Source organism: Salmo salar, chromosome 14 (assembly GCF_965601325.2).
Source record: "Salmo salar chromosome 14, fSalSal1, whole genome shotgun sequence".
NCBI lineage: Eukaryota > Metazoa > Chordata > Actinopteri > Salmoniformes > Salmonidae > Salmo > Salmo salar.
Window position 1 is genome coordinate 37,690,626 of NC_138304.1, and position 24,519 is coordinate 37,715,144.

At 45.1% G+C, this 24,519-nt stretch overlaps 1 protein-coding gene across 1 annotated transcript in view; it reads left to right on the plus strand.

Moving 5' to 3' along the window:
- Positions 1 to 24,519, plus strand: part of LOC106569478 (uncharacterized) — a 202,386-nt gene that overhangs the window by 64,276 nt on the left and 113,591 nt on the right. The window contains exon 2 of the mRNA XM_014140868.3: positions 9,803 to 11,566. Coding sequence (XP_013996343.3) covers positions 10,058 to 11,566 — 1,509 coding nt within the window. The 5' untranslated portion in view covers positions 9,803 to 10,057. The remainder of the gene's footprint in view (positions 1 to 9,802; positions 11,567 to 24,519) is intronic.

Here is a 24,519-nt window from a genome sequence, read left to right on the forward strand (position 1 = left end):
TAAGTCATTTAGCAGACGCTCTTATCCAGAGCGACTTACAAAATGGTGCATTCACCTTATGATATCCAGTGGAACAACCACTTTACAATAGTGCATCTAAATCTTTTAAGGGGGGGGGTTAGAAGGATTACTTTATCCTATCCTAGGTATTCCTTAAAGAGGTGGGGTTTCAGGTGTCTCCGGAAGGTGGTGATTGACTCCGCTGTCCTGGCGTCGTGAGGGAGCTTGTTCCACCATTGGGGTGCCAGAGCAGCGAACAGTTTTGACTGGGCTGAGCGGGAACTGTGCTTCCTCAGAGGTAGAATGGCCAGCAGGCCAGTGGTGGATGAACGCAGTGCCCTTGTTTGGGTGTAGGGCCTGATCATAGCCTGAAGGTATGGAGGTGCCGTTCCCTTCACAGCTCCGTAGGCAATCACCATGGTCTTGTAGCGGATGCGAGCTTCAACTGGAAGCCAGTGGAGAGAGCGGAGGAGCGGGGTGACGTGAGAGAACTTGGGAAGGTTGAACACCAGATGGGCTGCGGCGTTCTGGATGAGTTGTAGGGGTTTAATGGCACAGGCAGGGAGCCCAGCCAACAGCGAGTTGCAGTAATCCAGACGGGAGATGACAAGTGCCTGGATTAGGACCTGCGCCGCTTCCTGTGTGAGGCAGGGTCGTACTCTGCGAATGTTGTAGAGCATGAACCTACAGGATCGGGTCACCGCCTTGATGTTAGTGGAGAACGACAGGGTGTTGTCCAGGATCACGCCAAGGTTCTTAGCACTCTGGGAGGAGGACACAAGGGAGTTGTCAACCGTGATGGCGAGATCATGGAACGGGCAGTCCTTCCCCGGGAGGAAGAGCAGCTCCGTCTTGCCGAGGTTCAGCTTGAGCTGGTGATCCGTCATCCACACTGATATGTCTGACAGACATGCAGAGACGCGATTCGCCGCCTGGTTATCAGAAGGGGGAAAGGAGAAGATTAATTGTGTGTCGTCTGCATAGCAATGATAGGAGAGACCATGTGAGGATATGACAGAGCCAAGTGACTTGGTGTATAGCGAGAATAGGAGAGGGCCTAGAACAGAGCCCTGGGGGACACCAGTGGTGAGAGCGCATGGTGCGGAGACAGATTCTCGCCACGCCACCTGGTAGGAGCGACCTGTCAGGTAGGACGCAATCCAAGCGTGGGCCGCGCCGGAGATGCCCAACTCTGAGAGGGTGGAGAGGAGGATCTGATGGTTCACAGTATCAAAGTAACACAACACTGAGAAAACGCAACTTGGAAATCTACTCTGACATTCAGCCCCACAACTCTGAACTAAAAACCCAATATAAAATCGAATTCAACAACTAAAACAAAACCCAATCCAAGCCACAGAGGAACGTGAAGTAGAACACACTGAACAAAGTTCATTCATCATTGTCACATTACATTTTAAATGTTAGCTAGAGCGTCTGCTAAATGACTCTCTCTCCTTGGTTGCCTATCTGTTGGCACACAGTGCACATACACACACACACTCCTCCATATTACATACAGTAGAGAGGCCCCACAAAGCTACCTGGCTGGCAGACAGCACAAAGAAGATACTTAACCGCTCCCTCCGCAAAAAGAAAGAGAAAATAAATAAACAAACTGACCCATACAAAAACAAAATGATTTGAGATTGGGGCAAAGTCATTAAAATTACAAAAATAACTGTCACCAGCAAAATAAAGCGGAAGAGGAGGGGAGATGTATGCTAATAAGCCTGGGACTTTGTGACTCCAAAAGGGGATTAAAAAGTGTGGCAGCAGAGAGAAAGAGAGAGGCTCCAGGGCCTGAAACACAACAGAAAACTAGCTCAACTCAACATTACCATGCAAATAAAATAACATAGTGCTACAGTAATATAGTATGACAACACCACGACCCTCCAGGCCTACTATAGCCTACTGACCACCACAAAACTAATTATACATTATACATCAGTTGTTACACTTTTAAAACAAGTACCAACGAAGGCCCTACATAGACCTCAAAGCTTACTACATGATATACAATTCATATCATGCTCTGGTCTAGATTGATGTAACATCACACACGACAAGTACAGAGTGATATCAAACATAACCACAAGGCTCATTTGACCCCATGTCAGAGTAGCAACACATTAGTATGTTACAAACCACCACTGTTTAACAATCAAAAAGACGTAGCTGAGGGAGTTCTTGAAGAAACTTTCTATTGAACAGTGGCGGAAGACTATCGATCTGGATCAGGCGTCAGAAAACATTTCACTGTGCTGCCTGTAGAGATAAGCGTTTAGGGGTTTTAATGGAAGTGAGTTCTACCAAAAATGTATTTGAGCGTTCGGAGCGATTAAAGAGAAGCAATAATATTGTCTCCTTCACGGCTGTAGCCTTGTCGTCGTCTCTTTGTTTAGTGTCGTCTCATGTCTGTATGTGAGGGAGATATTCTCATTCCAAACTTGGGCGGCCGGAGTTCCCCCTCGCAGCGGGCCCGCAGGCTCCCCGGCCCTGGGTCGGTGGGGGGCGAGGGTTCAGTCTGTCGGGCGCCCCAACATGTGGGCCTCCCTTTTCTATTAATGTACATGTGTTTCAAAGTCAAAACGTGTGTGTGTGTCTGTGTGTGTCTCCCTGTCGTGTGTGTGTGTTATAGATGGGACGTAATGGGTTGGAGATGCATCGCGGGGATTGTTCGACACATTCTCTGGTGCATTAGCAACATGCTGCTCGCACGCACACCCACACACGCACACCCACACACGCACACACACACACACGCACACCCACACACGCACACGCACCCACGCACGCACAACACTTCGCTGCAGGGAGAGTGTTCATGGATTCCGGGGGACGTTCTCTAAAATGTCAGGCAGCGTCTTGAGAAGATCAGATAGCTTTTTGATGTAGGAAGTCAGCCAGGCAGAAGAGCAAGAAAGGCCATTTTGATGGGCATAAGGTGGTTTTCTCTAAGTGCCTCTGCAGACTGAGTGACTCAACACACCTCTGTGTCCATGTGGAGCATTTCTACCCAGGAGACCTTTACACAGACCAGCAGAGCTGTCTGTTCCAAAAACACCCTCTGACCTTAGGTTATCATTGTGCCTGTGCTTAGTGAAGCAACTTTTGTTATTGAAAGTCAGGAGTGTGTTAAGATATGATGCCCAGTTGAAATGCTTGTCACTCAGTGTTTGTGTATAATGCTTGGTAAAAGCTTGGTAGCACATTCTACTGTGCAAAATACATATTTTCTCTCCGTGTTAGAAACATAGAACTCTAGTCATACAGATTACTAAAGCTTGATAACACCACTTTTGCTATTGAAATGTAGGAGTGTGTTAAGGTATGATATTCAGGTGTAATGCTTGTTAGTCGCCATCTGTGTATAGAGGTATATTATGCACGGTAAAAGCTTGGTAGCACGTTCTACCTTGCAAATACCCTCTTTTCTGTTAAAAACATAGCTCTCTGATGGTTTCCAGTGAGAATGAACTTGGGCAGTGCAGGGAGGGAATCAGTCTATGAATGATTTAACACTTGAGTGGATGTGAATGCCAAGAGGGGTCAGGGTTATAGTAGTAGTAGTATATCCCTATACTTACACACTCAGCGCTAAACATGTTCAATTCATAGTGATCAGATTGGTCGTTTTTTGATTGTGCCATTGGGATGTAGTAGTGAAGGAATGGATGGTGAATGAATGATATTTTCCCTTGAGGAAATTATGATTACATTGTGATGATTGGTAGACACATTCTCTGGTGCATTAACAACATGCTGCTTGTACTCCCCCCCCCCCCCACACGCACACACACCCACTATTCCTTGTACTGTATACCGTCTCCCACAAACAGTTTCACTTGAACCCAGAACACTCTGACCTTTAACCCAGCTATAGACCCCTCTGACCTTTAACCCAGCTATAGACCCCTCTGACCTTTAACCCAGCTATAGACCACTGAGGTTTAATCTAGCTACAAACCACTCTGACTGATCTGGCACCCTGTGGATCATTAGGCCCTGTTTGTCTTTGTGTTACAATGATCCTTTTTTATTCTAAGCTCTTAGAAGGGAGCGGCCCTGAAGTGGACTTATCCTTCTGCACTAAAACAAGGATTACACCGCGCTTCCTGGTTCTCTCCTTTTGTTTGTTCTCTGTCTTTCTGTGCTGACAGACCCTCCCATCTCAGGGTATGTACCTCTTCAGGCCTGGCAGGGAATGGCAGGTGACTGGTGCCCAATGCCCATGCAGCCGTATTGCTCACCGCTTACTTTATCGTTTTGTGACAGGTTTCACCTGTAGCCCAGACTCAGTTAGTGTGTGGATGTATGAATTCCATCTGATTTATCCTAAACGTCTTCAGTGAGGAGAAGCGAGGAGGAATGACTACTCATCCTCCAGGTCTGCTGATACAGTTGAAGTCGGAAGTTTACATACTTAGCTTGGAGTCATTAAAACTTGTTTTTCACTCACTCCACAAATTTCTTGTTAACAAACTATAGTTTTGGCATGTCGGTTAGGACATCTACTTTGTGCATGACACAAGTAATTTTTCCAGCAATTGTTTACAGAGAGATTATTTCACTTATAATTCACTGTGTCACAATTCCAGTGGGTCAGAAGTTTACATACACTAAGTTGACTGTGCCTTTAAACAGCTTGGATAATTCCAGAAAATTATGTCATGGTTTTAGAAGCTTCTGATAGGCTAATTAACATCATTTGAGTCAATTGGAGGTGTACCTGTGGATGTATTTCAAGGCCTACCTTCAAACTCAGTGCCTCCAAAGAAATCAGCCAAGACCTCAGAAATAAATTGTATACCTCCACAAGTCTGGTTCACCCTTGGGAGCAATTTCCAAACACCTGAAGGTACCACGTTCATCTGTACAAACAATAGTACACAGGTATAAACACCATGGTACCACGCAGCCGTCATACCGCTCAGGAAGGAGACGCGTTCTATCCCCTAGAGATGAACGTACTTTGGTGCGAGAAGTGCAAATCAATCCCAAAACAGCAGCAAAGGACCTTGTGAAAATGCTGGAGGAAACACGTACCTAAGTATCTATATCCACAGTAAAACGAGTCCTATATCGACATAACCTGAAAGGCCACTCAGCAAGGCCACTCAGCAAGGAAGAAGCCACCACTCCAGAACTGCCATAAAAAAGCCAGACCACGTTTTGCAACTGCACATGGGGAAAAATGGGTACTTTTTGGAGAATTGTCCTCTGGTCTGATGAAACAAAAATAGAACTGTTTGGCCATAATGACCATCGTTGTGTTTGGAGGAAAAATGGGGACGCTTGCAAGCCGAAGAACACCATCCCAACCGTGAAGCACGGGGTTGGCAGCATCATGTTGTGGGGGTGCTTTGCTGCAGGAGGGACTGGTGCACTTCACAAAATAGATGGCATCATGAGTATGGAAAATTATGTGGATATATTGACGCAACATCTCAAGACATCAGTCAGGAATTAAAGCTTGGTCGCAAATGGGTCTTCCAAATGAACAATGACCCCAAGCATACTTCCAAAGGTGTGACAAAATGGCTTAAGGACAACAAAGTCAAGGTATTGGAGTGGCCATCACAAGCACTGACCTCAATCCTATAGAACATTTGTGGGCTGAACTGAAAAAGCATGTGCGAGCAAGGAGGCCTACAAACCTGACTCAGTTGCACCAGCTCTGTCAGGAAGAATGGGCCAAAATTCACCCAACTTATTGTGGAAAGCTTGAGGAAGGCTACCCAAAACTTTGACCCAAGTTAATCAATTTAAAGGCAATGCTACCAAATACTAATTGAGTGTATGTAAACCTCTGACCGACTGGGAATGTGATGAAAGAAATAAAAGCTGAAATAAATCCCTCTCTACTGTTATTCTGACATTTCAAATTGTTAAAATAATGTGGTGATCCTAACTGACCTACGACAGGGCATTTTTACTAGGATTAAATGTCAGGAATTGTGAAAAACTGAGTTTAAATGTATTTGGCTAAGGTGAATGTAAACTTCCAACTTCAACTGTGTCTGCTGCGGTTCAAGACGAGGACTGGGCTGTGTGTTCAATGGCTTTACGCTATTAAAACGTAGTGAGGGTCTCCCAAGACGGACCGGTTCTGTTTGTGGCTGCCTCTTCTCTCTGTTCTTTGTCCATGCATAATTCTAAGGGCGACTGTTCTTTCACTGCCTTCCTTAGAAGGGAACATTTTATTTTTCTTCTTTTTGACTTCTGTGGGTCCGGAGGCGGTCCCCTGAGCTTTTTACCAGGAACAGTTCAACAGAAAAACACACACATTAGTGTCATGAAGAGGTTGTATTTGTGTTTTTGTGTACTGTAACATTGCTTGCGTGCAGTATAACAGTATGCGTGTGTGTGTGTCTGTGAGTTGAGATAGTGTGTTTGTATGCGTTTTATACAACGGGTCTAATCCTGAATGCTTATTGGTAAAAACCGCATTCCAGTTATTACCTGCTAAATCTTTGACGTTGAAATGCCTATTTACTTTGTTCCATCTGACTGCGCAATCCCCTGACTCATCAGTCCAGCCAGGCAATTTATAAACTTGATCACCACAATTAAAAATGATCTAGACATCTCCTCACATTTCTTTTAGACAAACAGCTATAGTCCCATCTGACCTTTAACCCAGCTATAGACCCCTCGTCTAAAATAAATGTGGGATAATGTCTCGATACTTTTTATAGTGGAGATCAGCTGTCCCATAGTAATGAACGTGTCCGAGACAGGCAGGCAGCGATTCTCAGCCAGTCAAAATCATGAATCACCTGGCATAATTTATATGGATACATACAAAGAAATGTAAATTGAAAAAAAGGTAAAACGAAACAAAGTGCAGCTAGTTTGCAGTCTTTCCAGCTTCAGTTTGAATTGATTATGTTAGCTGTGTTGTTGGCTAGCACTCTAACAACAGTGTCTTGATGAGAGAGCACATTTTCTCTGCCAGGTGAAATCGCGCTTCATTAGCTCATTGTTATGGATGTATATAAGTAAATGTCACTAGAAAAGATGCTTATACAAATGCAGCTACTTTGCTGTTATTCTGGCTGCACTTTTGACGTGACTGTAAGTTAGCCGTAGTTGGCTAGCTATCAAGCAAGGGATAAGAACGCTGCCAGCCAGTATGGCAATAGAACATTTAGAATGAACGACTGGGTCACGTCCATAGATACAGAACAAAAAGACTGAACGACTGGGTCGCGTCTCTGGCAACGAAACCGATGGAACGAACGACCAGCCGGCTTGGGTAGCAACCCTAGATTTGTGTCGTGACTATATCTTCAGAAAGGATGAAATAGTATGACTAAATTCATCAAAATAATGTTCATGAAAATATGTCAATCATTATTTGAATACGTTGGTTATCCGTTGTATAAAAGTGATAATGCCCTCGAAGCCGGTGTTTGGAGGATATATTGGCACGGTTTGCCGGCACTCGACATTGTCTCGGGCCTAACAACACCTGTGTCAATATATCCTCCAAACACTGGCTTCTCGGGCATTATTACTTAAATGTATTTGTATTAAAACATTTTGTATACAGTGTCTTGAATAATGAAAGAATGGCTATGTTTTAGTTTTTTTTGTGTTTTGGAGGGAGGCTGTCTGTCCTGGTGTACTGCTGTGATAATATATTTGTGTAAGAGAGGAGGCTCCAGAGAGGAAGGGAGAGACAGACAGTGCGGATGGAGGTGAATCGTAATTTGAATTTTCAGTCTCGTTAAGTTGGCGACAGCCTTCACTGCACCGCGGCTCCCTGCGATCGATGGTGGAGATCTGCCTCTAATACTAACGAACCAAAAGATCGTTTGAGTTTGGTGCCCAAGGAAGGGAAAAATGTATTAAGATATTTATGGCCCCAATTAATCAGTTCAGTGAGAAACTCACCCGGGGGGTGAACACGGCAGGAAGCAGAGGAAAGTTAAAAGATGTGGGGGTGTTCCACCGTCCACGTACCATATGCCCCTTAATCACCTTTACCCCACAGTGAGGAGCCTCCTGGGGACACTAAAGCTCATCAGTTTCTGGATGAGAAAGCCTAGAGGAGACAGGACTGGTTGTCACACAGGTTGGTTGTCTCAATGCTTATAACTAAAAACTTGGACAGTGCTCTGAATTTAGTTGAATGTAGAAATGTGTTTATTAGAGATTAGTTCAGTAGAGATCCATGTTGTTCACACGTCAACATCACAAAACATTTAGATGAGGAAAATACAATTTCTAAGCTCCAGATTAGTAGTTATGAGCATTGTGATAACCAACCTGTCTCCTCTACCTTATACCGTGTGGAATGTAAAGCACGTCACCAGAGGCAGAATGAGGACAATTATTGACCGGTATATTTCAATAGACACAGCATGTGTAACACATGCAACCTGTTATCAACCTGCCATGTTCCCAACCCTACCAATGTATGGTCCTACAGGTTACATCATCCTCTCATTAAAACACAGTCACACCCTCTAGACCAGTCTAAGCCACTCTGTTCGACAGCAGAATACAGTCCAGGTACTTACCTGGATCAGCTGAAGGACTGCACTGACCCTGTTAAATCACTGGGAAAACACAGTCTCTGACACAACATCACAAATTGACACCAGTAATGAACCCCTCATCCAACCACACGTCCATATTCGACCGGTTTAACGTTACCCTGGAAATGTGTGTTGTGGTACTTTAGTCAGTAAATGTTCCACTTGATATATGAGTACTGTATAGGTTTTATAGCGGTATCGTGTGTCATCAATATGGCTGTCACCTGTCATTTTCAATGTCACTGGGCCGTCAACGGGAAGGGATTGGCTGATTGATTGGAGTTACGGAGAGCATAGAGGGTGAGTGACGCTACGACAGCACCATGATTGACACGGAAGGAGGAAAGGAGATGAAAGACGAGCAGAGGAAGGGATAGCATATTAAAACAAACCTGAGGCTGAGAAAGATAGTGAAACAGCCATGGATAGATAGGCTGAGATAGGGAGAGGTGGTGAGACATCCATGGATAGATAGGCTGAGATGGAGAGAGGTGGTGAGACATCCATGGATAGATAGGCTGAGATAGAGAGAGGTGGTGAGACAGCCATGGATAGATAGGCTGAGATAGAGAGAGGTGGTGAGACAGCCATGGAAAGATAGAGAGAGGTGGTGAGACAGCCATGGATAGATAGGCTGAGATAGAGAGAGGTGGTGAGTGGGAGAGGTGGGAAGAGAAAAAGACAAGGAAGAGGAGGAGGTGGAGGGGTAGTGCAAGGTTTTTTCTAAGAAAACGAGTTGTTTAAATGGAGAGAGTGAAGTAAGGAAAGAGTGCAAAAGGGGGAGGGAGAAGGACAAAGGGTGAAGGAGGAATCTTTTGGGAATATTCAGACCTCAGCCATGCCCCAATGACTGTACTGACAGGGCCTGTCTGTAACACAACACTGCTCAAACGTTACACACCAACACACTACACTGCACAAGACAAGACAGCACATAGTTAAACCAAAACACTTCACAACTCACAAAGTAACTCCAAATACTACAAGAAAGTACACACAAATAAGAGCATGGATCAGTATTGCGAGTGACAACACAGTACGACCTACTGAACACTACGGTCACAGAGTGTAACAACAGCTATCTGACTTCACCATGCAACGCACCAGTGCTTGTGTAAATGTGATTGCCGCTCTGTTAGTGGATCTGTCCTGCTTGTTCATCTGTGAGTTCTCCTACTTACCTTGCTGTGTTGCTCCGCTTTTAATTAGCATTGAAGTTTTAACTTAATTATCTTTATCTTTTCTCTCAGGTTGTTCAACCCTCCGTGGAACACTGAATGAGACGTTCTGCAAGACGGGAAAACAGCAGAGAGGAGCCGTGAATAGATAGAGATTTTTCGTGGGAAGGGCACCTGCCCTCCAGCTTAGTGTGAAGGACACGTAATGGAAGAGTGAGAGGGTGATACAAGGAAAGAGAAATAGAGGAGAGAATGAAGACAACCAGAAAACAAGTACTTCCTCACAGCAAGTGTCACTCAAATTAGCTCATCTCACCACAAGACAAGATGATTACCAGGAATCTGCTCCTATTGGTCTCCCTATGTCTGTGGGAGGGGCTTATGAGAGAAAGTTCAGCCACTAAGATCGTCAGGAGAAGAGGGGTCGGCGGGGCTTACTTGCTGAAGTTAGGGGAGAACAGAGTAGCCGACCAATGGGATTCAAGTGTGGATTCAAACGCGATGCCAATGGTGACTCATAGAAACTTGATTGGTCATGACCAGGGGGTTGATAGTGGCTCCAAAATACCCCAGAATCATGCAGCCATAACAGCTAATAAGGAGAGGGAGACTTTTAAACCTAATCCCGTGTTAGACTTGGAAGAAGACCCTGTCAAAAAAGGGGAGTCAACTCTGTCTGTGTCACTCAATGATAGGGAAGCCATCCAGGAGAAAGGGCTTAGAAAGAGTAGGAACAGCACCAAAAACGCTGAAAATCCCACCAAGACAGGGAGGATGGAGAAAGTATTCTTAGTCCACCACAGGCTAGACATGCACTCCAATAAAACCAGATTCAAATCCCTTCCCCGATCCAGAGTCAGACCAGATCTGAGCGTTCACACCACGGGGCTGCCAGGCAGAGGACTCACTAAGAATTCAACAAGAAACTTAAACCCAACCGGCAGCTACGGTATCCTGAAACTACTGTCAAAAGAGAACCTGGTGAGGATTGTGAACTCACAGATTCAGAGCAAGAACAGCCGAAGCAGAAAGAGAGATTTGATTGATGTGGATCGCAGCCAGTTGGAGGCCCTGAAATTACCGAAGCAAGATATGGCTGTCACTCAAAACCATTTCACATTGGATAACCAAACTGCTCTGCCACATGTAAGCCCAGTCACAAATCCTGATTTCAATCCAGAAGAGGCTGTTCACACTTTAAGTGTAGGCACTCCAGATTCTGATGTGGGAAAGGACAACTCTGAGATGAGGGGTTCAGATAGCACAGACACCTGGACGAACAAGCACATCTCTCACCCTCTGTCACTGCCTATGAATGAGGTCAGTCTCAACATTGAGAGGGAGGTGACCAACAGTCAGACTGACCCTCCAGCCACGACCAAGCATCTCCCCTCAAACGTTCCTTCTCAGACAGATGCTGGCCATCCCTCAGTGTTCACCCTGCAGCCCCAGGGAAAGGGGACTCAAGGTTTCGAGGAGAGTCTTCTTCACACAGCCGGACCACGACTCAAGATCCTGAGTCCAAGTGCCACTCAAGACCCTGTAGTTGGCGCTACAGAGTTCGTCAACAGCAGCCATGTCCTCAAACTCCGCCCAGACCCATACTGGGGGGTCGGCCAGGACAAGGCAGCCAGTGGGGTGATGACAGTCGAGTCCGAGCCCGGTAATGGCTGGGGCCTGGTGTTCCAAGAGGCGGAGTCAGATGAGGAGGAGGAAGAGGGGCCTGGTCAGACGGAGGGGGAGGGGACTCGGTCCCGCAGCAGAAGGAGTTGGATCTGGAACCAGTTCTTTGTAATTGAGGAGTACAGCGGGCCGGAACCTGTGCTCATCGGAAGGGTAAGAGGAAACATTATTAACTTGTTCATTAGTTCTATGAAGCATTTTTTTGTGTCTTATTCTGTACCAGGGGTCTTCAACTCCAACTCTGAACCCTATAACTGGCAAACATGATCCAAATAACCATGGTCCATCAGGTTTACTGCACCATAAACAGTATACAGTCTATTGGGAAAGTATCCAAACTCCTTGACTTTTTCCACATTTTGTTATGTTACAGCCTTATTCTAAAATTGATTAAATTGTTGTTGTTTTTTCTCATCAATCTATACACAATACCTCATAATGTCAAAGCAAAAACAGATTTTTAGAATTTTTTGCAAATGTATTAAAAATAAAAACCTGCAATATCACATTTATGTAAGTATTCAGACCCTTTACGCAATACTTTGTTGAAGCAACTTTGGCAGCGATTACAGCCTCGGGTCTTCTTGGGTATGAAGTTACGAGCTTGGCACACCTGTATTTGGGGAGTTTCTCCCATTCTTCTCTGCAGATCCTCTCTAGCTCTTTCAGGTTGGATGGGGAGCGTTGCTGCACAGCTATTTTCAGGTCTCTCCAGAGATGTTAGATCGGGTTCAAGTCCGGGCTCTGGCTGGGCCACTGAAGGACAGTCAGAGACTTGTCCCGATGCCACTCCTGCGTTGTTGGCTGTGTGCTTAGGGTTGTTGTCCTGTTGGAAGATTAACATTCTCCCCCAGTCTGAGGTCCTGAGTGGTCTGGAGCAGGTTGGCATTAGATCTCTCTGTACAGTGGTTCGTTCTTTAAAAGTTGCAGCGTACTGAGGCGCAGCTTGCATGGTGTCGCAGAATTCTATGGCACATTATTTAAGTGTGAACCACTGGTACCATTAATGCTAGTTAGTGCTAGTTTGAACACCAGTGGGCATCTTTGGGAAGCATTTGATAGCCTTCAGTAGTGGCTGTACTAGAGAATGCAGGCACGTGGGAGACGGGGGTTCAATTCAACGACGGGGAGGAAGGAGTAGGATGTCCTTGTAAATAAGAATTTGTTCCTAACTAATTCCATGGGGTGGCAGGTAGACTAGTGGTTAGAGCGTTGGCCTTGTAACCGAAAGGTTACAAGATCAAATCTCCGAGCTGACAAGGTAAAATTTTGTCGTTCTGCCCCTGAACAAGGCAATTAACCCACTCTCCCTAGGCCATCATTGAAAATAAGAATTTGTTTTTAACTGACTTCTCTAGTTAAATTAAGGTAAAAAAGTGTGTTATTTCATTGTTGGGATGTCTTCACTATTATTCTACGATGTAGAAAATAGTAAAAATAAAGAAAAACCCTGGAATGAGTAGATGTGTCCAAACTTTTGACTGGTACTTGCTTAATTAATTTGGTTAATGTTATGGTGTTTCTATTCCAAGAAAAATGAAAAGCCCTCTGCGTCTCCGTTAGGATGGAACGGAAAATATGGCTCTGTACAACGTGACGGTCGGGAGTACAGTATAGGGCTATTTAGCTAAAGAATCTCTGTGTCATGCAGGAATGCGGGACACCGGGGTTCAATTCCCCAACAGGGAGGAAGGAGTTGGCGGTCCTTGTAAATAAGAATTTGTTCTTAATTGACTTGCCCAGTTAAATAAAGGTTACACTAAGAGCATAACATTTCTACACCTTAATTTTCTAATTCTAGTCTAACCAATACCCAAACGGAGATTCAGTGAAAATAAAAATCTAATTGATTTATCAAGACCAGTCCCCATGCTTGTCTCAGAGCAGCGCGAAATGGTGCTAAAATAGTTGTAGACTATTGCTTCTAACTTCAATATGCTCTTTAAATAAATAAGACCTACACCACTTTTAACAGCACATTACCCAACACTAGTGAGACTCATGTCGCGTACGGTAGGCCTACAGTATATCGAGAAATATGACGTGATTCTCAGCCAATAATTACATATAGAGAATTGGAGGATATTTCTGTAATTCAGTGAAATTTATTCCCATAGTAATTCGTTATGGATCCATAACTAAATAAACATCGGCATTTTGAAAGAGTATTTTTAGCATTATTTTATTTATGAAAGCATAAAGATGCCATTATTAGTTACATTGTTTTAGTTTGAACGTGTAGACTGGCACTAAGAACAGAACAATGGGAACGTTTCCCTAGTCAGTGCCATTATTAGTGCAATTCCCCTTAAAGTGTTGCCGGCGGGGTGGGGGTCCACCCTGCCTCCACCTTCCTCGTCCTCCCTTCCCCATGGGATAGGTCGGTCTTCTGTGCGTGGCTCTGCGGCCTATCCCGTGCCCCCTGCCCTCGTGCTTTGAACCTCACACGCTTTCAGTGGATACAGCTGGAGAACTGCAAGCCAATCCCATTGTGCGCCACTCGGGAGCCATGACCAACATGACCAATATATATTGTCCTGCTAATAACAGGGTTAATAATATATCTGTGAGAATATCCAAGTGGCTTTTATATCATTCTAAACTAATAATAATAATAATAATAATAGCTTTGCTTAGAAAATAACAATATTTTGGAGATGATTTTGTTTTCAAATAACGTAAAATGAGCGAGAAAAAGGTCATTCTTGAACATGGGGTGAGACATTGTTACTAATTTGTAAATATAGCCAGTTTGTTATTTAGAATTGTTTATTTCTGTTTTTAGAGAGAAACCAAAAACCTGCAATCATCTCATGGGTCTCCCAGTCGAGGGCAGCACAGGTATTGAACCAGCATCTGTAGCAACACAGCTTACACTGCTATGCAGTATCTTAGACCGTTGCGACACTCAGGCACTGTATAACGTGACTGGTCGGGAGTGTCCTACAGTAAGTAGTTCAGTAAGAGCAAAACTATCCTAATAAAATGAAATAATAAAAACCTTAGTGTAACAACAGTTTTAGTAAGTAATACTGAAGTCGTGCACAATTATCATTTCTATTTAGGTTTATGTCGCCCATTCATTGTCAGTTAGAGACACAGTAGGACCCAAAAGCATAATCAGTGATCTAACTCCCCCTTGCGCTGGTCTGGAGCATTGAAGTGGTGATGCAGGGTACCGTACTAAACCCCAAATTACCTCTAAATCCCGCAGCATAATCGCAAAACATTTAGTGGAGCAACCACTGTACTTTGCTCTGTTTATCTTTCCCTCGATCCTGATTAGTCTCCCAGTCCCTGCTGCTGAAAAACATCCCGACAGCATGCCACCACCATGCTTCACCGTAGGGATGGTGCCAGGTTTCCTCCAGATTTTATTTTTTATAAATTTGCAAAAAATATAAAATAAACTGTTTTATTGGGTCATTATGAGGATTTATGTGTAGACAACCTCTTTTTAATCCATTTTAGAATAAGGCTGTAATGTAACAAAATGTTGAAAAGGTCAAGGGGTCTGAGTACTTTCCAATGCACTGTAGCTCCCCAGGAACACAGTTGGAGACCCCTGTACTCAACTGTCCTAATTCAACCCTAACCTGTATTCACTTTATATATACCAGTGGTACTATTTCATTGTCCTTAGGAGCTGCGGGTTTGTATTGTATGTGAAATAAACCTACAATTGGAATTGATTTACATCAGCCCAGTCTACTCTGGTGCCTTCCAATCCCCATGAAGACCTTTATTAATCAATGAGGCACTGAGGCTCAACTAAAGCTCTTGAACCATACAGGCCCCTGGGACCAGTCATAACTAGCACCAATTCACACACCAATGGGAATTGACATCTTCATGAGAATGAATGTAGTCAAAGTTTTATCTCATTTCACTCCAGGTCCGGACCTGTCAATGTCCACTCTCTCGTGGCCAGCATTCCAGTAGGTCCAGTAGAATGATATTGCAATCTGGTTGATTTACATCTTACAAGCATAGATATTCACTATTACATTTACCACCTCAAAACACTAACAGCGGCTATATTTCTCCCCCTTCACTCTGATAATTCATTATAGCAATCGTGTAGCCTTATTCATCCTGCTCCTTTGGTTTTCAGAGACTTACTGTGGATGTGGGTTAGGTCACGTTGACTAGACATGAGCGTACTCAAGCTCTCCCTCTACTTAGCCTTAGAGTAGTGTGTTGTATACGCTGCTGTGTGTAGATGGCTACTGTTTAAGTCAGTGTGGCCAGTCTGCTGAGTAAATGAATAGTAATGATCCTGTGTGAGTGCTGCGGGCTGTCAGACAGCACTGCGAGAAAAAGATAGATGGGGAAAAAAGCCCCGCTCTGTAGGAAATGTCTCACTGTCTGCAGATCCTATTTTATAAACGCTTAGGCCAAATTGCTTCACGTTTTATATCCAGCTGTACAGACAGCCAGGCATGGGGCCCTCTCCGACAGAGAGAAGTCTGTAAGTAGCCATCTAACTATTAGGAAATGCTTCATTTGGGCACTTCAGGCAGGCCTTATAGTACATGATGTACAATAGATGAAAAATTGCCCAAATTGATACAGAACGTGCAAGGACAAGATGCATGAACTGAGCTGAATGTCCAGCGGTACAGATGGCCAGCATTGTAAGTCATTAGTGCAAACATGCTCTGAGGAGCAGGTATTTATGCCTGCAGATTGTATTGAGCTCTATGAGGGAACACAGCCAGACCACACACACGCCATATGATATTGCTGACACTTGGAGTCCTCCCAGAACACCAATTGTGTTTGTGTGCGTACCGGTGTGTGTGTGTGTGCATGGGTATGGGTATGTGTGTGTGCGTAATTTGTATCAGAGTGTATCAGCGATGTACATACATGGATAATGCTCTTGTACATCTTAATGCTCTTATGAATGTTAAATCTTCCGGCTCTGGCCCAGTACAAGCTACAGGCTACAGGCTACAGGCTTAGCTGGAACACACTGAAGATCAATGGGAACATGATGTTTTGCTTCTCCTTATTAGAGACATGATTATGGATAGAGAGAACTCTGATGGAGGAGCATGATGAATACTATATAGACTCCCAGAGCTTGTATACTGCAGTTCAAGGTCTTAGCCAACAGACACAGAGAGACATGGACACACGCACACGGACACACGGACACACGGACACACGCACACGCACACGCCACACACACACACACACACACACACACACACACACACACACACACACACACACACACACACACACACACGCAGATTACGATGCTATAAATAACCCTAACCCTAAACATTGATTGTTGTACATTAAACATGGTTAATGCCACAGTTCCCTGGTGGCAGACAGTCTGTGCCAAGCGCTGTACTGGATGTCTATGTTATCTACTGGTGGAGCCAGCATCTCAGCCTGGTGATAATTATGAATGTAACGTCTGTTGTCATCACATGTTCTGTAATGTGGCTTTCAGATTCTAACAGAGACAGTGTGAAATGGAATCCTGATAGAATACAGAGTAGAGAGGAGAGGAGCTGGAGTAGACGCGCGACTCCAGCCGCAGGGGGACGCCGGCTAGGGGGATGGCCCCGAGGGTGAGGAGGGGCCGGTCTGCGAAGGTGGAAATCACGGATGCTGTTGGGATCCAGAATGGGCTGCGAAGGTGGAAATGGGCTGCGAAGGTGGAAATCCTGGATGATGTTGGGATCCAGAATGTCCTCCACCGGAACCCAACACCGCTCCTCTGGACCATAACCCTCCCAGTCCACTAGGTACTGGAGCCGACCCCCATGATGTCAGGAGTCCAGTAGGGATCTGACGGTATAGGCAGGACCACCTTTGACATCCAGGGGATGCGGAGGGGTGTCGTGGGGGACAGCCTCAGCCAGGGGACCAGGAACCACCGGCCTGAGAAGGGAGACATGAAAGGAAGGTGAGATACGGTAGTCACTGGGGAGCTGTAATCTATATGTCACCTCGTTGACCCTCCGGAGAACCTTGAACGGCCCCACAAACTGGGGGCTCAGCTTCTTGCAGGGCAGGTGGAGTGGGAGGTTCCTGGTGGAGAGCCAGCCGTGATCACCAGGATGGAACACGGGAGCCTCCCTGTGGTGGCGATCCGCCTGCTCCTTCTGACGGTGGATGGCGTGCTGGAGTCTTACATGGGCATCACTCCACACTTATGCGTGCCTGAAACACTCATCCACTGCAGGAGCTTCGGTCTGGCCCGGGGTCCAGGGCCGGCTGATAACCCAGAACACACTGGAAGGGAGTCAGCCCGGTTGAGGAGTGACGTAACAATTTCTGGGCATACTCCGCCCAGGGAAGGAATCGGGCCCACTGTCCCTGCCGGTCCTGGCAGTGGCTCCTCAGGAACCTCCCCAGCTCCTGGTTCATCCTCGCAATCAATCAAATGTATTTATAAAGCCCTTTTTACATCAGCCGATGTCACAAAATGCTATACAGAAACCCAGCCTAAAACCCCAAACAGCAAGCAATGCAGATGTAGAAGCACGGTGGCTAGGAAAAACTCCCTAGAAAGGCGGGAACCTAGGTAGAAACCTAGAGAGGAACCAGGCTCTGAGGGGTGGCCAGTCCTCTTCTGGCTGTGCTGGGTGGAGATTATAACAATACGTGGCCAAGATGTTCAAACGTTAATCACAGTGGTTGTAGAGGGTGCAACAGGTCAACACCTCAGGAGTAAATGTCAATTGGCTTTTCATAGCCGATCATTCAGAGTTAGAGACAGCAGGTGCGGTAGAGAGAGAGAGTCGAAAACAGCAGGTCCGGGACAAGATAGCACGTCCGGTGAACAGGTCAGGGTTCCATAGCCGCAGGCAGAACCGTTGAAACTGGAGCAGCAGCAGGTGGACTGGGGTGGACTGGGGACAGCAAGGAGTCATCAGCCCAGGTAGTCCTGAGGCATGGTCCTGTGGCTCAGGTCCTCCGAGAGAAGAGAGAAAAGAGAAAGAGCTAAAGAGAGAGAGAAAGACAGAGAGAGAGAGAGTTAGAGGGAGCATACTTCGATTCACACAGGACACTGGATAAGACAGGAGAAATACTCCAGATATAACAGACTGATCCTAGCCCCCTGACACATAAACTATTGCAGCATAAATACTGGAGGGTGAGACAGGAGGTGTCGGGAGACACTGTTGCCCTGTCCGACGACATCCCCGGACAGGGCCAACAAGGCAGGATATAACCCCACCCACTTTGCCAAACCACAGCCCCCACACCACTAGAGGGATATCTTCAAACCACCAACCAACTACCCTGAGAGAAGGCTGAGTATAGCCCACAAAGATCTCCCCCACGGCACGAACCCGAGGGGGGCGCCAACCCGGAAAACCCCCAATCAAGTGATGCACCCCTCCTAGGGACGGCATGGAAGAGCACCAGTAAGCCAGTGACTCAGACCCCATAATAGGGTTAGAGGCAGAGAATCCCAGTGGAGAGGGGAACCGGCTAGGGAGAGACAGCAAGGGCGGTTTGACACTCCAGTGCCTTTCCGTTCACCTTCACACCCCTGGGCCAGACTACACTCAATCATAGGACCTACTAAAGAGATGAGTCTTCAATAAAGACTTAAAGTTCGAGACCGAATCTGCGTCTCTCAAATGGATAGGCTGACCATTCCATAAAAATGGAGCTCTATAGGAGAAAGCCCTGCCTCCAGCTGTTTGCTTAGAAATTCTAGGGACAATAAGGAGGCCTGCGTCTTGTGACCGTAGTGTATGTGTAGGTATGTACGGCAGGACCAAATCGGAATAATAGGTAGGAGCAAGCCCATGTAATGCCTTGTAGGTTAGCACTAAAACCTTGAAATCAGCCCTAGCCTTAACAGGAAGCCAGTGTAGAGAGGCTAGCACTGGAGCAATATGATCAAATGTTTTGGTTCTAGTCAAGATTCTAGCAGCCGTGTTTAGCACTAACTGAAGTTTATTTAGTGCTTTATCCGGGTAGCCGGAAAGTAGAGCATTGCAGTAGTCTAATCTAGAAGTGACAAAAGCATGGATACATTTTTCTGCATAATGTTTGGACAGAAAGTTTCAGATTTTTGCAATGTTATGTAGATGGAAAAAGCTGTCCTTGAAACAGTCTTGACATGTTTGTCAAAAGAGAGATCAGGGTCCAGAGTAACGCCAAGGTCCTTCACAGTTTTATTTGAGACGACTGTACAATCATTGAGATTAACTGTCAGATCCAACAGAAGATCTCTTTGTTTCTTGGGACCTAGAACTAGCATCTCTGTTTTGTCCAAGTTTAAAAGTAAAACATTTCCCGCTATCCACTTCCTTATGTCGGAAACACAGGCTTCCGGGGAGGGCAATTTTGGGGCTTCACCATGTTTCATCGGAATGTACAGCTGTGTATCATCCACATAGCAGTACACATTAACATTATGTTTCTGAATGACATCACCAAGAGGCAAAATATATAGTGAAAACACTAGTGGTCCTAAAATGTAACCTTGAGGAACACCGAAATTTACAGTTGATTTGTCAGAGGACAAACCATCCACAGAGACAAACTGATATCTTCCTCACAGATATGATCTAAACCAGGCCAGAACTTGTCCGTATAGAACAATTTGGGTTTCCAATCTCTCCAAAAGATTGTGGTGATCGATGGTATCAAAAACAGTACTAAGGTCTAGGAGCACGAGGACAGATGCAGAGCCTTGGTCTGATGCCATTAAAAGGTAATTTACCACCTTCACGAGTGCAGTCTCAGTGCTATGATGGGGTCTAAAACCAGACTGAAGCATTTCATATACATTGCTTGTCTTCAGGAAGGCAGTGAGTTGCTGCGCAACAGCTTTTTCAAATTTTTTTGAGAGGAATGGGAGATTTGATATAGGCCCATAGTTATTTATATTTTCTGGGTCAAGGTTTGGCTTTTTCAAGAGAGGCTTTATTACTGCCACTTTTAGTGAGTTTGGTACACATCCGGTGGATAGAGAGCCATTTATTATGTTCAACATAGGAGGGCGGAGCACAGGAAGCAGCTCTTTCAGTAGTTTGTTTGGAATAGGGTCCAGAATGCAACTTGAAGGTTTAGAGGCCGGGATTATTTTCATCTATGTGTCAAGAGATATAGTATTAAAAAACTAGGTCCTGGCAGTGTTGTGCAGAATCAGGACAACTGAGCTTTGGAGAAATACACAGATTTAAAGAGGAGTCCGTAATTTGCTTTCTAATGATCATGATCTTTTCTTCAAAGAAGTTCATGAATTTATCACTGCTGAAGTGAAAGCCATCCTCTCTTGGGGAATGCTGCTTTTTAGTTAGCTTTGCGACAGTATCAAAAATAAATGTTGGATTGTTCTCATTCTCCTCAATTAAGTTGGAAAAATAGGATGATCGAGCAGCAGTGAGGGCTCTTCGATACTGCACGGTATTGTCTTTCCAAGCTAATTGGAAGACTTTTTGGTGTAGCGCCATTTCCGTTCCAATTTTCTGGAAGCTTGCTTCAGGGCTCAGGTATTTTCTGTATACCAGGGAGCTAGTTTCTTATGAAAAGTGTTTTTTGTTTTTAGTGGTGCGACTGCATCTAGGGTATTACGCAAGGTTACATTTTTTCCTCAGTTAGGTGGTTAACTGATTTTTGTACTCTGACATCCTTGGGTAGGTGGAGGGAGTCTGGAAGTCTATTTAGGAATCTTTGGGTTGTCAGAGAATTTATAGCGCAGATTTTGGTGATCCTTGGTTGGGGTTTGAGCAGATTATTTGTTGCGATTGCAAACATAATAAAACGGTGGTCGGATAGTCCAGGATTAGGAGGAACAACATTAAGATCCACAATATTTATTCCACGGGTGTAAGGCTCGGGCGTCGTAGTGAGGAATCAAACGCAGGAAGCAGCGAGCACAGGGTAGTGGCTTTAAATAGTTGCAACAGGCGAGCACACACAAGCCACCCCAAACAGCGAAATAATGCGCACACAAAATAATGAGTCCCAAACACAGGGGAAATAACATGCGGCGCAAATAACAAACGCACCAGCGTAACCCCAAGCACAACAGGAAAATAATCCCGCACAATGAACAAGCGGACCAGCTAACACTAATAGCCCCGCTAATCACCCCCATTAAGATCAGATGCACACAATCACAAACAAGGGGGGAAAACAAAAAAGGGAAACAGTGGCAGCTAATAGGCCGGTGACGACGACCGCCGAGCGCCACCCGAGCAGGAGGGGGCGCCACCGTCGGTGGGAATCGTGACAACGGGACAAAACTAGGTCCAGAGTATGACTGTGGCAGTGAGTACGTCCGGAGACATTATTATCTGCCATGACTACAAGGTCCGAAAGGAATTTAGGGAACTCAGCGAGGAACGCTGTATACGGCCTAGGAGGTCTGTAAACAGTAGCTATAAAAAGGGATTGAGTAGGCTGCATAGATTTCATGACTAGAAGCTCAAAATACGAAAATGCAGTCATTTTTATTTGTACATTTAAATTTGCTATCGTAGATGTTAGCAACACCTCGACCTCATTTAACACAGTAAATTCAGTTTAGAGCCCTGTCTATGTTCATATATAAGATGAGAGCACCCCTCCAGCTAGGATGGAGTTCGTCACTCCTGGGCAGGCCAGGCCTGGTCCTGTCTGTGGGTGAGTCCCAGAAAGAAGGCCAATTATCTACAAATTCTATCTTTTGGGAGGGGCAGAAAACAGTTTTCAACCAGCGATTGAGTTGTGAGACTCTGCTGCAGAGCTCATCACTCCCCCTAACTGGGAGGGGGCCAGAGACAATTACTCGATGCCGACACGTCTTTCTATCTGATTTACTCGCTGAAGCTATGATGCGCTTGGTGACCTCTGACTGTTTCATCCAACATCATTGGAGCCGACGTGGCTCCATAACAATATCCCTATACTCTCTACACTCTCCAGTTTTAGCCTTAGCCAGCACCATCTTCAGATTAGCCTTAACGTCGGTAGCCCTGCCCCCTGGTAAACAATGTATGATCGCTGGATGATTCTTTGTAAGTCTAATACTGCGGGTAATGGAGTCGCCAATGACTAGGGTTTTCAATTTGTCAGAGCTAATGGTGGGAGGCTTCGGCGTCTCAGACCCCGTAATGGGTGGAAGAGAGCCCAGAGAAGGCTCGGCCTCTGACTCCGACTCGCTGCTTAATGGGGAAAACCGGTTGAAAGTTTCTGTTGGCTGAATGAGCGACACCGGTTGAGCATTCCTACAATATTTCCTTCCAGAAGCAATGAGAAAATTGTCTAGCTGTGGTGACTGTGCGAGGGGATTTATACTACTAAACTCAGCAAAAAAAGAAACGTCAGCTGCGTTTATTTTCAGCAAACTTAACATAAAGATAAATATTTGTATGAACTTAACAAGATTCAACAACTGAGATATAAACTGAACAAGTTCCACAGACATGTGAATAACATAAATGGAATAATGTGTCCCTGAACAAAGGGGGGGTCAAAATCAAAAGTAACAGTCATTACCGGGTGTGGCCACCAGCTGCATTAAGTACTGCAGTGCATCTCCTCCTCATGGACTGCACCAGATTAGCCAGTTCTTGCTGTGAGATGTTACCCCACTCTTCCACCAAGGCACCTGCAAGTTCCCGGATATTTCTTGGGGGAATGGCCCTAGCCCTCACCCACCGATCCAACAGGTCCCAGACGTGCTCAATGGGATTGAAATCTGGGCTCTTCGCTGGCCATGGCAGAACACTGACATTCCTGTCTTGCAGGAAATCATGCACAGAATGAGCAGTATGGCTGGTGGCATTGTCATGCTGGAGGGTCATGCCAGGATGAGCCTGCCGGAAGGGTACCACATGAGGGAGGAGGATGTCTTCCCTGTAACACACAGCGTTGAGATTGCCTGCTATGACAAGATTTCAAAAAAGCTTCACGAGGAAAGCACTCTTTGCAATAATCTGAGTACTGAGCTCAGAAAAATACACTAGGCTATACAGATAGCCGCCATCTTGGAGTCATCTAAAATCATAATTTGCATTAGAAATATTCCCTTACCTTTGATGATCTTCATCAGATGGCACTTCCAGGAATCCCAGGTCCACAACAAATGTTGCTTTGTTCGATAAAGTCCATCATTTATGTCCAAATAACTCCTTGTTGTTCTCGCGTTCAGTAAGCTACTTCAAATGTAGAAAGTGCGCGGACGATGTCGCGACGAAAGGTAAAAAAAGGTTGTATTTACGTTCGTTCAAACATGTCAAACGTTGTAAAACATCAATCTTTAGGGCCTTCAGAACGTGAAGATTCAGTAATATTTCAACCGGACGGTTCCTGTGTCTTGAAAAAGTTTTTGGAACCGGAGGATCCATCCTCATGAACGCGCGCCAAGAAGTGATGTCATTCTCTGGGTGACAAACTTCCCAGGCTTCTCATTCGGTCTCTGTTAATCGTAGACGCTTCAAACAACTTTCTAAAGACTGTTGACATCTAGTGGAAGCCTTAGGAAGTGAACCCTAACTCACCGTGTGTTCGATTGGCAATGACTTGAAAGGACTACAAGCACCAGAATTCTCACTTCCTGCTTAGATTTTTCTCAGGATTTTGCCTGCCATATGAGTTCTGTTATACTCAGAGACATCATTCAAACAGTTTTAGAACCTTCAGAGTGTTTTCTATCCAAATCTACTAATAATATGCATATTCCAGTACCTGGCCCCGAGTAGTAGGCCGTTTAATTTGGGTACGTTTTTCATCCGGCCGTGAAAATACTGCCCCCTACCCTAGTGAAGTTAATTGCCTACCGTCTGTAAGCTGTTAGTGTCCGACCGTTCCACAGGTGCATGTTCATTAATTGCTTATGGTTCATTGAACAAGCATGGGAAACAGTGTTTAAACGCTTTACAATGAAGATCTGTGAAGTTATTTGGATTTTTAGGAATTATCTTTGAAAGACAGGGTCCTGAAAAAGGGACGTTTCTTTATTTGATGAGTTTAAAATGTCATTCCTCCTTCCAAAACATGATTTCACTGCCAATTTCACAGAATAATTTATAGATATTGAGCAGAGGGTAATGCTCCTAGTCTTACTACCACTTTAATGCAAATAAATTGGCAGCGAAACAATGTTGTGGGAAGGGAGCATGATTGGGAAT